Source organism: Stegastes partitus, unplaced genomic scaffold (assembly GCF_000690725.1).
Source record: "Stegastes partitus isolate 25-593 unplaced genomic scaffold, Stegastes_partitus-1.0.2 Scaffold120, whole genome shotgun sequence".
Lineage (NCBI taxonomy): Eukaryota > Metazoa > Chordata > Actinopteri > Pomacentridae > Stegastes > Stegastes partitus.
The window spans coordinates 7,001-21,205 of NW_007577851.1; the positions used below are offsets into that span (position 1 = coordinate 7,001).

At 40.3% G+C, this 14,205-nt stretch overlaps 2 protein-coding genes across 3 annotated transcripts; both read left to right on the forward strand.

Annotated features, from left to right (window-relative positions):
- The first annotated feature begins 2,329 nt into the window (after window positions 1-2,329).
- Window positions 2,330-7,030, forward strand: smtnl1 (smoothelin-like 1). Of its 2 annotated transcripts, XM_008278285.1 has the most exons (6): window positions 2,330-2,597; window positions 2,637-2,894; window positions 4,270-4,931; window positions 5,033-5,147; window positions 5,292-5,443; window positions 6,359-7,030. In XM_008278285.1, exons 2-6 carry the CDS (start codon window positions 2,823-2,825, stop codon window positions 6,729-6,731), a joined length of 1,374 nt encoding a protein of 457 aa, XP_008276507.1. In that variant the 5' UTR covers window positions 2,330-2,597; window positions 2,637-2,822; the 3' UTR covers window positions 6,732-7,030. The 2 variants fall into 2 exon arrangements, with proteins under 2 accessions (XP_008276507.1, XP_008276506.1); XM_008278284.1 differs by lacking the exon at window positions 2,330-2,597 and having other exon boundaries at window positions 2,625-2,894.
- A 1,126-nt stretch (window positions 7,031-8,156) lies between these two features.
- LOC103354766 (oocyte zinc finger protein XlCOF29-like) lies at window positions 8,157-13,922 on the forward strand. The gene is made up of 4 exons (XM_008278286.1): window positions 8,157-8,589; window positions 10,201-10,301; window positions 10,385-10,460; window positions 11,971-13,922. Exons 1-4 carry the CDS (start codon window positions 8,295-8,297, stop codon window positions 12,777-12,779), a joined length of 1,281 nt encoding a protein of 426 aa, XP_008276508.1. The 5' UTR covers window positions 8,157-8,294; the 3' UTR covers window positions 12,780-13,922.
- The last annotated feature ends 283 nt before the right edge of the window (window positions 13,923-14,205 follow it).

A 14,205-nucleotide genomic window follows, 5' to 3' on the forward strand; every position in this document is an offset into this window, starting at 1 on the left:
TTGTTTGATCAAATGTTTCTGACTATGTGCTTTGCTATGTGGGACTGTGAAAAACAACAACACCTCGTAGCAGGATGCTACCACTTTCAACGTGGTAGTTCAGATGCAGGAGACAAAAGGAAATGTGGTTCAACTCAAAATAGAACAAGGTATATTCAAGAAAGCCTCTGTTTTGGACAGACATGTACGATCACTTCAGAGGACATCACATTGATTTACATTCATTTCCTGGAGCCTTCCTAACTCTAACGATGGCCACAACTTGCCTGAACCCAACATTTAACATTTACCTTAAATTAAGCCTTCTGCCTAAAAAGGTAATGATTTACATGATGGTGACTTGCTTTTTGTCCCAGAATAGCAAATTGAGTCCCCATAATTTGGCCGTGAAAATACATTCTTGCCCCCACAACATCGACCCAAACATCCTTAGATAAGTGAGAATGTGACTGGGACTTGACTGCAAGTAAAGACAACAATTTGAAGTGATCCTTCAAAAATAACAACAACAATAATCATATAGCAGCTTTAACATGCTACAGACCCACACACGTTTCATCTATTACAATTTTATTGTATTAGCAGCCTAAATGTAAAAAGCTCAACTGCTGCTCTCCCCCATTTAAAATAATCAAACCCTCTGGTTCCACAAACATCCAAGGTGCAACAGTTGTGCTTTAGTGGTTCGAGCCTTGAGTCTGAGCTACACAAGAAGGCGCTGACATATTTATAGCCCCCAAGACATAGACAGAAGGGAGGAGGAGATAATGACAGACAGAGTGGGAATAAAGATAGACCTTTATTTATAAAACCATCTGGTTCGTGTTGAATGAGTAGCGTTCTGCTGGGATGGCAAGCTGAGAAGTTAGGCTATAGTCTTGTATAACCATGTTCCCACTTTATGCCATGTGCACGCTTTAGACTGTAAAGTGGTTAGATGACAAGAAATAGATGAGGTAATAATTTGTAGAGAAGCCAGATAATGGGCAAAGAGAGTGAAAGGAGAGCACAGATAAATATAAAAGGACAGTAAGTGTCAGCTTCCATTTTTAAATATACTTTATTCCATTGAAGGCAACTAAAAATAGAAAATGAGAGCAAGCAGATGGTAAAGTTTCATTTCAGTTGTTTTACTTCTTGGCATCATCCCATCTGGTACTAAAACTAAAATAACAGAAATAATATTATATAAAAGTGAAACAATTTTTAGGTTAAAAAACAAAACATAACTGTATAATGTATAATTTAATATAGCCAATTTCAGCAGGTCTTTAAACAAGTAGATCATGTGTTAACTACTGGATAGCTGAAGATCTTCTTGATCCACATGTCCTTTTGTTGCTCATGTTGCCGTTTTTTTCACTGTGGGCTCATTTTCACTGCAATATAAAGTGTTGCACCTCTATGGAAACAACACAACAATAGCTGGAAGTAGAGAGAACTTAGAAAAGTACTCTGTGCAGTATGATAGTCATAGTGCCATCAATAAAATAAAATAAAAAAACAAACAAAAACAAAAGAAAATTCTTTAATTATTTTACCAAAAAAAGAGAAAAAAGGAAAGAAATTAACTTGTACAGTATATTCCAAGTGCCCACAGGTGTCACCAGTCTGAGGGAAAAAATGTGGGCTCCATGTGCTACAGATATTTTAGATTATCCATTTGTTTCTATATACTTGCCCAATGTGTTATGTGTAAGCACAGCCTGCAGTTCAGCCCAGTTCAGCTGAAAAATCACATATTTTATCACATGTATGTTACAGCCGAGTCACGACTCTAAGCTGTTTTTGTTGTTGTTGTTTTTTACAGAATCTAGCTGTTACGAATAGTTTATGTTTGGAGATTTTTTTCTAAATGTGATTTTGATGAAATATCACGATTTTGAGCTTAGATGTGATGATTTTTCTCAGGGGAAGTGCATGCCACTGTTGAGCAGTTCAAGGACTTTCAGAAAGTGGAAAATCTAATGAATTCTTTCTGTTTTTGTAGTTTCTTGCTTAAAGAAATTGTGTTGTTTTGAGGATTTTTAAAACAATAACCTGCCCTTCTAACAAACCAGCAGGTTTGGGGTTGAGGGGGCTAATATCAAGGCTTATACACAGATCCTTTAAGTGTTGAGCTATTTCTTGGTGAGTGTTATAACTTTTCACTTCAGGCAGCCACTGATAAGAAATACACACATTTTTGTAATCGTAGATAAACTGGATCCTTCTTTATTGAGCTCCAAAAGTGTGATACTTTGAATAATGCCAGGCTTGCTTTTTCCCCTGTTTCTCGTCCTTACTGGATGTGTACTAGTCAGTGAAAGACTAGGAGACATCCATATTATGTCTCGATGTGTCATATGACAGAACAACCACGTTTAACGGATCCATGCACGGAACCACATGTGCATACGTGTGTGTACAAACACGGTTTCCACAGCAGACGCAGCTGTCCGGCCCGTAGGACCGAGCCTATGTCACTGTAACTCTATTTTAGGACCCCGTGTTGTTCAAAAGGTCAGATAAAGAAGCGTAGGAATCCTCGCAAAGCTGTGGGTGGGGGTGTCGGGTTGAGGGAGGGTGAAGGCGGATATCCACAAACCAACACACACATCACAAACACTGAGCAGAGCTGACAGAGAGGGGGAGAAAGGGAGACACGGACAGGGAGGCAAAGTCTGGTAGTGAGAGGCCACGAGGACAATAAGTTGAGCTTCTGTGAGGAGGGTTCACCTTTGGCTGAATGAAAAGGGAAGGAAGAGGAGATCGTTTAGGAGTCCAACAGAAAGTCTGATCTGACCTTCGAGCCAGTTGACGCGCAGACATTTGTGGACATCATGGACGGAGAATCGTCCAGCGTTGAGACATCTACAGAGAGTCAGACTGACACCAACAACAACAACAGCCAGGTATGTGTATTTTTCATGCTAAATTGTGGCAAAAAAAAAAGTTTTCCCTTTTATAAAACCCTCAATGACGAGCATTGTGTTCCATACCAGGAATAGGCGGTAAGAGTATTTGTGGCCGTGGCAGGTGTTGTGTTTGGACAGCCGGACGGGAGATGTGATTCTGGCTGTATTAGCTGTGCTACACCTGTTCTGCTGAAGAATGACTCACACACAGACACACAAGTTATGCAAAGTAACGCACGGTGGAGTTTCCTATTCCACCTGATGAGTCACTGCTGCAAGGCCTGACCTGGTTTGACTGTCGGTCATTAACAAACAGGGTGCATGGGCATATTTAATACTGATATTGAAATACACACACATTTAAATATAAATGTTGACCCTTTGAAACTAAGTTACATCGTAGTGCAATACAGTTGTAAAACACGCCCTGATTCAGAAACTAAGGCTTTTATTTTTGAAAATTGAGTGATTTTACATTTACAGTACATTATTTTGATTTATGATCAGGCTTTAGTAAGATTTGCTGAGGACGTTCACTTCTTTTTACGTGTATAATGTGACTTAAAAACATCAAAAGTCTTACTTACTATCTGGATGTTTAAGCTCTGCCTGTTCTACATACCTGAGATGCTCATTAAATCCCAGACTGGAGCTTCAGGGCTCACATTACGAGGACCATGTTATCCCTCGAGTAATGTGTGGACACTAATTTTAGTAGTCCTGCATCTTACATAATGTTACTGTTCAAACAGAGGCAGTGCTTCTAATTATTTCAAATAAACTTGCCACTAATTTAACCTTCTTTGTGTTTGAAATCAATTAAATCTAAATTTATCTCTGCAGTTAAACTGGTGCAGAACAGAATGTAGTTCAACTCATGTTTGTCCTTTATTATTTTTGTCATTTATTTTTAGTATCTCTGTTTGATTACTGACAGGCTTTGCAAACTTTCTTGGCTGAGAGAAACAGAAAAACTTTTCTTTACAAACAGTAAAGGTGCGAATGACAGAATGAAATGTGGAAGTTGCTGGTCTGAGTCACACTGACGAGAAAACACGTGATTTAGAGCCGCATATACCGACTGACAACAAACATGTTGCAATTATTTAAAGACTGAAGTGAGATGCTTCATTCAATCAACATTTAGAAAACTCAGAAATATCCAGCTATTGATTTAGTCTTCCCTCTGGCTGCTCTGTTCAACCAGAAGCGGACAATTTTTAAAGAACGTTGCCCAATATTGTCTTTGTATGTTTGTATAATTCTAAAATATAGACACACTGAAGTTGATGCCATGTCTACAAACACACATGTATAAAGTTAAGGTTAACATTATGGAGTACCATATCTGTATGTTTCTGTTTTTATCCAGGCGAGTGAGTCAGGCCTGGTGGAGAGTAAAGACCAAGTGGAGACAGCAGAAGGTCAGGGGGTAATGGAGGTGGTGGAGAAGGGGGAGACGGGTGAGAAGGAGGAGGAAGATATAGTCCCAGAACAGTCAGGAGAAGAAAAGGCCAACGATGGAGATACAAACAAGTCCCAGACCATGTCACAGCCTGCTGAAGGTGACGCTGAAGAGACCAGACAAGATAATGACATAACATCCTCTGGTGTTGAGGCGAAGGAGTCTGAAACGACAAGTGGAGTAAAAGATGGGAATGAAGAGGTGGAGGAAAACAAGAAAGGAGGGCAGGTGGAGGAGGTCCAGAGTGCTGAGACTGGGAGAGATAAAGAGGAGGTGAAGGACAAAAACAAAGACAAAAAGAGGAGTAAATGTGAGAAAAATGCAAAAGAAGAAGAGAAAGATGTGAATGAAAAAGAGGCAAATGGGGAGGAGAATAAGAAACAAGCCAAAGAGGTTGACGCAGAGACAAAAGATAAAGGAAAGACTAAGGAGGCAGAAAAGCAAGGGAAGCCCAAAAGAAAGACTGGTCCTCCTGCTTCTTCTCTTTCCCGACCGAGAGCCTCTGCACGCTCTATTAGAGCATCTGCTAAAAACGACATTATCGCCAAGTTTCAACAAGGAGCACCGGAGTGAGTCGATGTTATGAAACCACATACCTCCACTATGTTTACCAATGAAATATGGTTCAATAAAGGTCTAATTAAATCGTGTAATATTGTGACATTTTCAGGACACCAATGCCTCGCAACTTCAAAATTCAGAGGTCATCTGGTGCCATGGCAACAGGAGCTTCAATCAAACAGAAGATGCTTCAGTGGTGTCGCAACAAAACTCGCAACTATGAGGTGAGTTTGACACTAACTCTTTACCTGATGTGTCAGATCCATCTGGTTTGTTTTTTTAAACATGAGATCACAGAACTAAGAAGCAGAATACCTGGATGATGATGTGTTTTTCTCTGCGTCACTGCTGTCTCTTGATCTTTTTAGGGCGTCAACATAGAGAACTTCTCATCGTCCTGGTGCGATGGAATGGCCTTCTGTGCTCTGATCCATCGTTTCTTTCCAGACGCTTTCGACTATAGCTCACTGAATCCAGGCGAGAGGGAGAAAAACTTCACTCTGGCCTTCGAGACTGCAGAGTACGGACCCTCTCCTACATTTGTGACAACACAAAGACATTTAATACCAACACAGTTAGACAATTAAATGCATTTAAAGTGCTGGTACTGTACATACAACACAATCGGGAAAACTGCAGTGGTAAGAACAGGGGTAAGTCAAAATGCTATGCTGAAGAAGGAACCAAGACGGAGTGAATTGGGTGCATATCATGACAATGCATCAAATCACAATGTGAATATGGTTGCTCGTTGTGATAAATCTACAGAGAATTAAACAGCAAACAGACACAATTGGTGACTAACTGGTGAACATAGTCGAGAATTTGGCAGATGAAAACCCAGGTAATTCCTACACTTGGATTAATCATACCTCCTAATTATAATGATGCTCACAACTGCTAAATATGTAAATAGGCAACTGTTTGAGAAAATATTTGCCATTTTGAAAAGTCACATTATGTCAACTTATGTATTCATAGATTGCACCAACCTCAAGAGCCCAGAAAAATCACTTACTGCAACTTTAAGAGTGCTTCTTAAAGTGCTTTGGGTACCACTAAGGTAGAAAAGTGCTATCTAAGTGCAGACCATTTACCATTTTTACAAACTGGAGAAATAAAAACTTGTTCTACTAGCATCTATTCTTTTAAATCTGTATTTTACTGAAAGGAATTATGCCAAATTCCTTTGAAAATGGTTTGAAGTTTCTATGTTGGATTTAACTTTGTGTGAAAAATAATGGTTTCAAAAAGGAGGATTTTATTCACTACTTTGATTCTTGTTTCACAATTTACATTCCCACACAGACAAATCAGAGTAGCTTAGAAATCTCTCATCTGTTTAGGTTGCTGCTAAACTAAGTTATCTCCTTTCTTTCTTTCTTTCTTTCTTTCTTTCTTTCTTTCTTTCTTTCTTTTTCTTTTTCCCTGTCAGGTCCCTGGCTGACTGCTGCCCTCTTCTGGAAGTGGGCGACATGATCATGATGGGTAACAACCCAGACCCCATGTGTGTGTTCACATATGTCCAGTCCCTCTGCCACAGCCTCTCCAAGATCGAGAAAGAGAGGAAGGACAAAGAGAAGGAAGAGAAGGAGAAGGCTGGTAACGAGGGAGGAGAGGAGGCAAAAACAGACGAGGTGTCAAAGGAGAAAGACGAGGAAGAGTCTGCTGAGAGCGAGATGATGGACAGACAAGAGGAGAAACAAGGAGACAGTGTAGAGACAGAAGGAACTGATCAGCTGGAAGATGCACCACAGAGTGGTGAGATGGAGGAAGGCGAGCAAGCCTTAGTCGAAGCAGAGTCCTAGAAAAATACTGACAAATAGACTGAAAAGACCAAAAAAGGTTGTTGATGGTACGACAATGAGTAAGTCTTAGTTTGGAGCTGGATCGACTACTGTCACAGTAACGAGGCACATGAGGTTGACTCAAATGCTGGCAATTTCCAGTTACAGTATGTTTGAAAGTGTACTATGCTGTGTTTTTTTATTCACTGCTGTGTTGTTGTCTATGTTTGTTTTGAGCACATAAAGCAGAAACGCTCAGTTCCTCAATTTGCTGTGTGTTCAAGAATAAAATGATGAACTTCAAAGTTCTATGCGAAACCGAAAAACCTTTGTGTTGAGAGGATTGAGTTCAATTCAAATTCAAATTCAGATTCAATTAATTTAAAGTCAGTATTATCTATATAACACTAATTCCCAACATATGTCATCTCTTGCCTGATAAGGGAAGTCTGTACAATATCATACAGAGAAACCCTTGGCTACCATTTTACTGAGAAGTATAATACAAAAAGGAGATTTTTGCGTCTAAAAAGATTTTGGCAAACTAAAAAACAAACTTTATTTATTTATTTTTTAAATCTCAAAACATATAAGCAGCATTTCGTTTTAAATTGTCAATTCATTTACTGTGTTTCATGCGAGCTTCTACTTTAGCTTCTCTTCAATGGGTCCATGCTAAATCCAGAATGGAATTTAAAATCCTCCTTCTTCTACTGCATATGTAGTAATCAACCAGTCATAATTCTGAACAAAAAAAAAAACAATAATAAAAACTTGGCTGTAGTATGAAATGGTAAGAGGAGAGCTGATGGAGTACCTATAGATGGCTTGGATCCTTTGCTACTACAGGCTTAACATCCTTCCACTAATATAAAAACGAGTGACAATAAAGTAATAGTAAAATTATAACCCGTATTTTAGAGTTGTGGTGTTTTGGGGTTTTTTTTCTTCTGAATATATGCAAGTAATTTAGCACATGGTATATATATTTTTACATAATACATTTAATAACATTTTCGCTATAGGTCCTGTATATTTTTGCACATTATATAGTACATATATATGTATATTTACATTTTTAAAACAATCAAAAAGATTTTCTGTGGGTTTTAGCTAACCTTTATGATGTAGATAAAGTCAAAGCAACTTCAAAACTTGAAAAGAAAGTTAGTTAAATTACAAAACGCGTTTTGTATTGATTAAAACGAATGTTTCGTTTTAAGATTTCACATTTAGATGTATAAAAAGTTAATTGCACTCTAAATCTGTCCAATTTACCCAATTTCTTGTGCACATATCGTATTGACACTCAGAATATGTGTTTAAAAAGAAAATTGATATAATGGAAAAGTAATAATAATGAGTTCAAATAATTATTATTCGTTAGTTGACATCTGAGCCTAAATTAGCTTCGTATGTACATCAAATAAAAACACTCACCACCTGCCTGCGCTTTTCCAGACATTACGGTAACGAGCGTCACGCTACCAGGAAGGCCATTGTGTTGTCTCTGTTTTAAGCTAACACAGCTACTCAGTTGCGCTTTTTTTACGGCCACATTTCTGGTCAGCAGCGGGGTGAAACATGTCCACAAACATGCCGGCGGGAAGCCTAAACCTGGAGGCGCAGCTTCTGTCCATCATGGACGTGCTGGTGAAGGCGGCGGTGGCGGAGATCAGTCAGCTGTTCTCGGAGAGCTCGGCGTCCCTGCGGCTGCATCTCACCCAGAGCCTGAAGGAAAACGAAGCGCTGAGGATGAGGATGAAGGTGACGAGGAGCGAGCTCTTCTCCCTGCGGCTCCAGACCAGGACCAACCGGCCGGTCAGCCGCTTCTCTCCCATCAGAAGTAATGTGGCCAAACCGCGGGCTAAACCTCAAGGTAACGATAGTTTCACTTTGGAAACATACTTTGAGTAACAAGTCATCCCGCTCTTTGTACACAACTAAATACTCTTTTTTTCGAGCCTACTTCTACTTCTGCTGCTACTAAACGGCCTATAACACGTGTTTAAATGAGTTTCACACTAAAAATGCAGATGTGCTGAATAATCGATAAACTGATGTCACGTGGTGCGACGTCACGGATTTCAATGTTTCCACTTTGGAGGTGATCGATCAGTTCATCAGATGTCACTCTGACAGTTCACTGTATTTACAGTCTGTTGTATCTTATTGTGTATTTAAACTTTTGATGCACCAAATTACCAATTTAAGATATTAGTATTTCAGTTTCCTTGCGTCAGATTAAGTTCTAACAATTTAAGTTTAAAACTACGGAGCCCGTCTGGTGACATGGATAAGAAGGAAAATAACTCGTTCCCACGCATTAGTAAATCGAGGCCACGAGTTATTAATGCGTGGGAACGACATAGTTAAATTGTGGCCTGGCATTACTGATATGAAGAAACAAGAGAAGTTGTGGAGCAAACTTCACAGTGCGGTCAAACCAGCTGTCTGTTAAGGATAACGGGCGGACTTACATGAAACATGGACCATTTTGATTTGATTTCATTTTAGTTTAACCTTGGAGTGAACTACACCGATCTCTTACGATGAAACACTGTGTGATAATTAAGTCGTTCCCACGCATTAATATCTCATGGCCACGAATTACTAATGCGTGGGAACGAGTTATTTTCTTGCTTATAGATGTCACCAGACGGGCTCCGTAGAAAACAAAGGGGGACTGAGCTTTGAATGTTTTAGCCCCAACACCCAAACCCCTTTAACTGTCAGAACAGCTTAGCCTCCGTCCGGTGACATCGATAAGAAAGAAATTAACTCGTTCCCACGCATTAGTAATTCGTGGCCACGAGATATTAATGCGTGGGAACGAGTTATTTTTATTTCTTATCCATGTCACCAGACGGCCTCCGTAGTTTTCACCCTTAACTGTGGGACTTCTAACAGTAGCTGGTGTTCAGATCTCAGGGGTCGAAGTGCAGAATTGAATCTGCAGCACCTGTGAAGTGGTGGGATGTATCAGGTAGCAAGTAACCAGTCCGTTGTATAAGTTAATGTGTTGGAAGCAGAAAAGAAATGGTGTGAGGATCTGAGCAGCTTTGACAAACTGTGATGATCAGACGACCTCCAACACATCAGGTTTTGTGGGGCGTTCCTGGTGTGCAGTGGTTCGTAACTACCAAAGGCGGGACAAGAAAGGACAGTTGGTGACCCGGCAACGGGGTCATGGGCACCCAAAGGCTCATCGATGCAGGGATGGAGGAGCTGCTGTGGCACAAACTGCTGTTACCGAAATGCTGGCTGTCAAAGAAAGCTGTCAGAACACACACTGCATTAGAAAAACAAATCCAATTCATAGATGCCATTTCTTTCAACTCCCAGAAATTCAGCGATTTCAAAGATCTGCTGCTAACGTCGTGTAGAGTTCATGATCTGACAGGTTCGAGCAGTTTTTGTGGCCCAATGAAGACCTGCACAGCATTCGGCAGGTGGTTTTAATTCTGTGTCTTTTTCTTTAATCCTCCAGTTGTCATTAAATCACCGGTGGCCCAAAAGACTGTTCGGGAACCCGCTGCCATCACTCTGCAATCAGATACCAAGACGTCCTCCTCTGCCACTCAAGTGCAGGTAAATGCAGCACATAACTGTATGTACCGACAGTTTGGTTTGAATGCTTGTTTGCTGATGCAGATCCGCTCTCATGTGTTCAGTGTGCAGACGTGGAGAGCCCAGATGTCATTCTGATCAAAGACGAGGACGACATCGGAGGATGTGAGCCTGTCGTTGGTGAGCAGATTTAAATAATGCAGCACCTCATTGTTGGCGAGCCACGCCCGCTGATAGGAAACCTGTCTTGCTCAATAGCACACAAACAGGTCCTAATTACTGTAGATTCAATTGTTTTAAATCCAAACACTGGATTAAATGCTGCTGACTTCACCTGCCTAAATCAGGTCTGGTATGACTGGGTTATATTATTTGTAGTGACAGATGAAATAACTTTTTGTTTTATATAACACTGGCACAAAACCACACATCATATCAGACAGTGGCTATCCAGACAGAGTCGTGTTAATCGTACAAATTGACTGAATTTAGCCATTTTAGATTTGTTCATGTAAATAAAAAAGGAAATAACACTTTTTAAATATATAAATGGAAGCTACTGCTTAATGAATGTGACTGAAAACTGAATAAAAACAACATTTATTTATCATTCTTACTCCCCAAATCCATCTTTAACTGAACTAATACTTCTGCAAGATTCTCACAGTAGAGGAGGTTTAGAAAATATATGAGAAACTGTCTCACATCCACAACTATGGAACACTTGAAAAGGTAAAGAAATTGTTGAACAGATTTAGCTCTTTTGCTGTTCCCACAATTCAAGATTTTTTTTATTTTGATCAAAACTAAAGCTCGTTTCCAGAAATAGACCCCTCATGTGAACTGCAGCTTCGCATCGGCACCATTAGCTCACATGTTCTGAAGTTGCCAGAGGTTATTAAATTATTGGAGCAATATTTTTCTGATCTTATAATTTTTTTTTGCACAGATCTATCGACTTGGATCCCTTGATGGCAGTTCTATGAATTATAGACTGAAACATAATATATATCATTTGTCAGCCTACTGGAGTGGAAAAAGATTTTATGCAGTTAGAAGCAGACAGTGGCCACAACACATCCGAATCTAACCAAAGATGTAACAAAAGACTCGGAGCTAAAAAAAAAAAAAAAAAATTCTCTATGAAAAGGCAAAAACAGGAATTTTACAAAATTTGGCAATCTTCTATACACCTCCGCTTCACATGAATCAAAGATTTCAACATGATTTGTGACCATGATCTGTGTTGAATCATCTCCGATGTTACAAATCAGACACGAAGGATGTTGTTACACACAGTTGTGAGGGCTGTAACGTCATATGCCTTCTGTAGTGGTGGTTAGGTTTCAGAATGTTCTTTTCCCACAACATTAATCTATGTCAAATATGCTCTTGACAAAGCATGTGGCCTATTGAAATGATAGAAGACTGCAAATATTGTCATAGAGGTCATGAAGGGACACTGGAAATGCATAATTACGTCAGATATTATTTTCATTTTATTATATTTGTACAAAAAGATAATAAAATACAGTTAAAAACAATACATTTACCCTGTCCCAGATGTTCAAGAAAACTTGCTTCACTTTAGTCAACACTTGCTAACCGCATTTAAACTCGGATGAAAGCTTCTGTTTGTCATTTTTTTCTGACTGTAGCCCTTGCCAATGTTATTTTCTCATCTCTTCAGGTCAGGATGACTTTGGAAACCACAGTATGCAGGGTGGTGTTGCCACAGGGACTCAGAATTTAGAGCCAGCTGGTTCCTCCTGCTTGACAGGTGATAATGAGGAGCTGAGAATCGTGAGCGTTCACGGCCGAGGAGAAGGGCCTCTGCATGAGGAGGGAGACGCCCTCTTCTCTGCCTCTGAGCTTCAGGCTTTCAGCTCCCTGTCTGACCACAACGTCGCCCACGACACCCTCCTGAATTTCACCACTGGTGCGAGCGACAGAGCACCGATGAGAGTGATGCAGGATAACACTGTTGGACTGGGGATAAACACCCAACTCGAAAGAAATCCCTCCGCTCAAATGGCTTCCATGAATCCTGCATTAAAATCACCTGTAATAGGAGCCGACGGTCAGGTGGGACACCCCAGTCACATCGGCCAGTTCTCCCAGCAGCAGAACGTCTTCCCGCACGGCCTCAACAAATCCCTGGAGTGCAGCTTCTGTGGCGAGCGCTTCCTCAGCCGCGAAGACCTGATCGTGCACCGGGCGAACCACACCGGGGAGTCGCCCATCCCCTGCTCCTTGTGCGGGAAGTCGTTTGTCAGCAAGACCACACTGAGCATCCACATGCGCATCCACACCGGGGAGAAGCCGTACGCCTGTCCGCAGTGCGGGAAGCGCTTCACGCAGAACGGCAGCCTGAAGATCCACCTGAGGACTCACTCCGGAGAGAAGCCGTACACCTGCAACCAGTGCACCGCCAGCTTCAACAACCCCAGCAACCTGCGCAGACACATGATCACACACAGCAGCAATGGGGCACTCTGACCATGAGCTCTGTGGCAGACGCTGTTTCTTCACAGAGTGTCATTACACATTGTGACTTTCTGACAACTGAAGAAACGGTGGTTATTGCGAACTGTTTTATAGATACAATACACAGGCTTGACTGTTGTTGGTTCATGCCGTGAAATAAATACCCGGCGAAGTAATTCACTGATGTCAATATAATATTTGCCCTCATCGGCCTAATAATACACAAAACAGTTCTGGCAAAATATCTGTTTATTCAATTTCTGTTGTTTTGCAGTGTTGATCTTCATAGTGCCACACCCAAGATATATACACGTGATGGGGATGGGTGATAGAAAGCTTTTTAAATTTGATACTATAAAGACAGTTTTTGTTCCAACTTTCACAATATTGACACCTATCGTCTTCAGTGGATCTGTGATTTTCTAAACAATGGTCATTTTTAGAAAATGATTAAACTTAATGACGCATAGTGGCCATTAAAAAAGCCAATTTATTACAAAGCAAAATTAAGAAAAAAGCATCTGGAGGTTTATAGAAATACAATAGATAAATGAACATTTAGTTAATATATGCACAGCGGTGCACTTGGGATGTCATGTGACACTGTGACTTTATATGTCAGGGCTGTTTTGGCACAAACATTAAAAAAGTAGTGAATCTGTTTGGAAGCGATGTAGCTACCCACATTTTGTATTTATATAGTTTTGTTGGTGATATTTTTTTAAAGGAATCCGTAGCAGATGGGTAATTACTTATCCTCCCATCCCTAGTGACTGCTGGTGTGAAGGTGTTTTAAACATTTGCAAGGTACTATTTTCTCATATCTCAAAAGTGACCAATTTTACTAACCGTTTTAGACGTGGTTTCATCAGTTTTTGAAACTTATCTGAAGTTTTAAAATGTGCAGCTCATTCTCTGTCCCTGCACAAGGAATGGGGTAATTGAGAATGCCATTCTCTTTTCTTTTTTTTTTTTTTTTGTGTGTGTAAGTGTGTTTCATTTACAAACAAACTACCTCTACTGTTGTCTCTGTTGCAGCTCTCTTTTTTCCTGTTTTTGTACTCTCCAGATAATAACAGACCGGGCAAGTTGGTGTGGGTTCTGTCTGTGGATATGCAGTTCTGAATAAATACAGTTTTGTTTTTTTTCATACAACTTTCAGTGTCTTGACAAGTCTCATTTTGCACCTCTAGAGAGCAGTATTGTTTTTGCTGCTGGTATTTTACTGTGTCTCAGGTTTACTGGTGTGACCGAAGCACTGTGGGGGGGGACTCTCAAGGAAACTGGGGGAAATTCCTCACATTGTTCCTCTTTCCACCCTGCCCAATGCCAAAGTATTGTGTATCGAGTTGTGACTTGTTGGGCTTTGATCGAGAAAGTCATATTAAAACTGAGAAGTTGTGCTAAAAGTGGTAATAAATGCTGGTAATTTAACATT